This window comes from Nannospalax galili, unplaced genomic scaffold (assembly GCF_000622305.1).
Source record: "Nannospalax galili isolate Female #2095 unplaced genomic scaffold, S.galili_v1.0 scaffold1600, whole genome shotgun sequence".
NCBI lineage: Eukaryota > Metazoa > Chordata > Mammalia > Rodentia > Spalacidae > Nannospalax > Nannospalax galili.
In genome coordinates this window covers 39,014-41,691 of record NW_008346116.1, presented here as the reverse complement: position 1 = coordinate 41,691, position 2,678 = coordinate 39,014, and the positions used below count along the sequence as shown (strand labels likewise).

The 2,678-nt window shown below is 46.3% G+C and overlaps 1 gene segment (V, D, J or C); it reads right to left on the bottom strand.

The window, feature by feature from the left end:
- Positions 1–765: 765 nt before the first annotated feature.
- LOC103741715 lies at positions 766–1,364 on the bottom strand. The segment is given in 2 exon segments: positions 766–1,196; positions 1,295–1,364. Coding segments are annotated over 2 exon segments (477 nt in total).
- Between the last annotated feature and the right edge of the window lie 1,314 nt (positions 1,365–2,678).

The window sequence follows — 2,678 nt, the reverse complement described above, 5'->3', positions numbered from 1 at the left end:
TAAAAAAACTGTGACCCTAACAGCAGGGTTCCCCAACAAATAAGGGTTAAGATGACAGTGGCCTAGGTGGACCTGAGGCCTCCTCTGCTGAAATCACTTTCTGTTATCTGGGCCTGCAGATGTCTGATGGGTGCAGTTGAAATGACCTGAGGCTTTCTGCCTTAAACTTTGGGAGAAGCTATCTCAGCCCTGCATGGAGGCACTGCAGGGCCGACTGCAGAATGGATGGGAGTCTTCTCCCCAAGTTCTTTCAGCAGCTGCAGCAGTGTAAGCACTGAGAACTCTGAAGCCTGTGTCACAACCTGTGTTTCTTAACACGTAGAGTGTCTATGGGACCCCCATGCTATTAAATACTTAAAGAGTCCTGCAGTGTCCACTTCACTCACTAAGCTCCCAAGCAATTACAGCACACCACTAGGTAGAAGATGCACAGGCATCTCTGTTTTAAAATGCACCTCATAACAGCACTTTGAAGACTTGTGCACACACTATGTGTCACAACCTGTGTTTCTTAACACGTAGAGTGTCTATGGGACCCCCATGCTATTAAATACTTAAAGAGTCCTGCAGTGTCCACTTCACTCACTAAGCTCCCAAGCAATTACAGCACACCACTAGGTAGAAGATGCACAGGCATCTCTGTTTTAAAATGCACCTCATAACAGCACTTTGAAGACTTGTGCACACACTATCTGTACAGAGTTCATATGAGAACACTGCTCTATGTCATAGACACCCAGCAGAGACCCAGAGGGGTTGGGATTTTCACACCCCTCTACTCCTGCTCTGGAGGGACCCTGAGCTTTGTGTGTCCTCAGCACCCCCTGCTGGGCCTGAGCACTCCACAGCGAGGTTTGTGTCTGACTCACAGTAAGATTCACTCACTGTGTCTCTTGCACAGTAATACATGGTTGTGTCCTCAGATCTCAGACCACTCATTTGCAGGTGCAGGGTGTTCTTGGCGTTGTCTCTGGAGATGGTGAATTGGCCCTTCACAGATTCTAGGTAGTACATACTAGCACTATTTGGGCTAATAGCTGCAGTCCACTCCAGTCCTTTGCCTGGAGCCTGGCAGACCCAGTGCATGCCATAGCTACTGAAGGTGAATCCAGAGGCCACACAGGAGAGGGTCAGGGATCCCCCAGGCTGCACCAGGCCTCCACCAGACTCTACCAGCTGCACCTCACACTGGACACCTGCAAACAGAAAATATTGGTCAGGAAACTCACACATGCCTACTGTCTCCTTTACCTGTGTTCACTCACACACGCAATGTATCTTCTCCGTAAATCACCTCTTAACAGAGCAACAAGGAAAACCCAGCTGAGCCTCAGCTCCATGGTGAGTCTGTGTTCAGTGCCGATCACCAAAATGTCTGATGGGTGCAGTTGAAATGACCTGAGGCTTTCTGCCTTAAACTTTGGGAGAAGCTATCTCAGCCCTGCATGGAGGCACTGCAGGGCCGACTGCAGAATGGATGGGAGTCTTCTCCCCAAGTTCTTTCAGCAGCTGCAGCAGTGTAAGCACTGAGAACTCTGAAGCCTGTGTCACAACCTGTGTTTCTTAACACGTAGAGTGTCTATGGGACCCCCATGCTATTAAATACTTAAAGAGTCCTGCAGTGTCCACCTCACTCACTAAGCTCCCGAGCAATTACAGCACACCACTAGGTAGAGGATGCACAGGCATCTCTGTTTTAAAATGCACCTCATAACAGCACTTGAAGACTTGTGCACACACTACCTGTACAGAGTTCATATGAGAACACTGCTCTATGTCATAGACACCCAGCAGAGACCCAGAGGGGTTGGGATTTTTACACCCCTCTACTCCAATACTTGCAACTTTGTTTCAGTGATTTCTGAAAGAAAGTATGGAAGCACAGTTTTATCTATAGCACATACTGGGAGCTTTAAGATGTCAGGCAAACTGCACTATTAGAAAGTGGTGCATTTGATAAATATTGATATAATGGTAACTTGTTCAATCTTGGGTGTAATTGAAGACTTGACTATGTAGTTCATGTTAGAGTCACTCCACCAGGCCTGAGGTGATGTCTCCTCCTCCAATAATTTCTGCTGCTCTGAAGATCGACGATCCCAAATTTGTGCTGAGGATCTGGTGATTCACACCTCTTTCTAAATAAGTATCTGTGCAGATCTTTTACTGGCTTTGAACCAGATTATTAGTATTCTTAGTAGTCAGTTGTTTGAGCTGTTTGAATTAGTTACTGTATTAGGCAGGGCTCCCTAGAGGATCAAAACCAATACAAAATGTGTGTAATACAATATATGGGTTATATATTGTATATAAAGGGATTATATTCGTTCAGCATACACAGTAGAGGCCCTGAAGTGCAAGAGTGGTTGACTGTACGTAGGCATCTCAGAGAGCTCTGCGTCTGCTCAGTCTGAGGAGTCTGATAGCAATAGTTTGTAGAGAAGCATCTAAAATAGCAGGTTATTCACAGTCACCAAGGTTCAGAGTCACAGGCACTCATGGAAGAGCGCAGTGATCCTTCTCCCTCGGTGTGCCTCCTCCTGATAGTGGCAAACCTGTCAAATGGATAACTTATATCCTCCCAAAAAATGTGATTTTTTAGAAAGCAAGATATGAGCAATTTTCTTAGACGACGAGGCAGTAAAGGGTCTCTAGAGCATTTCTTGAGCAGGAAGAGG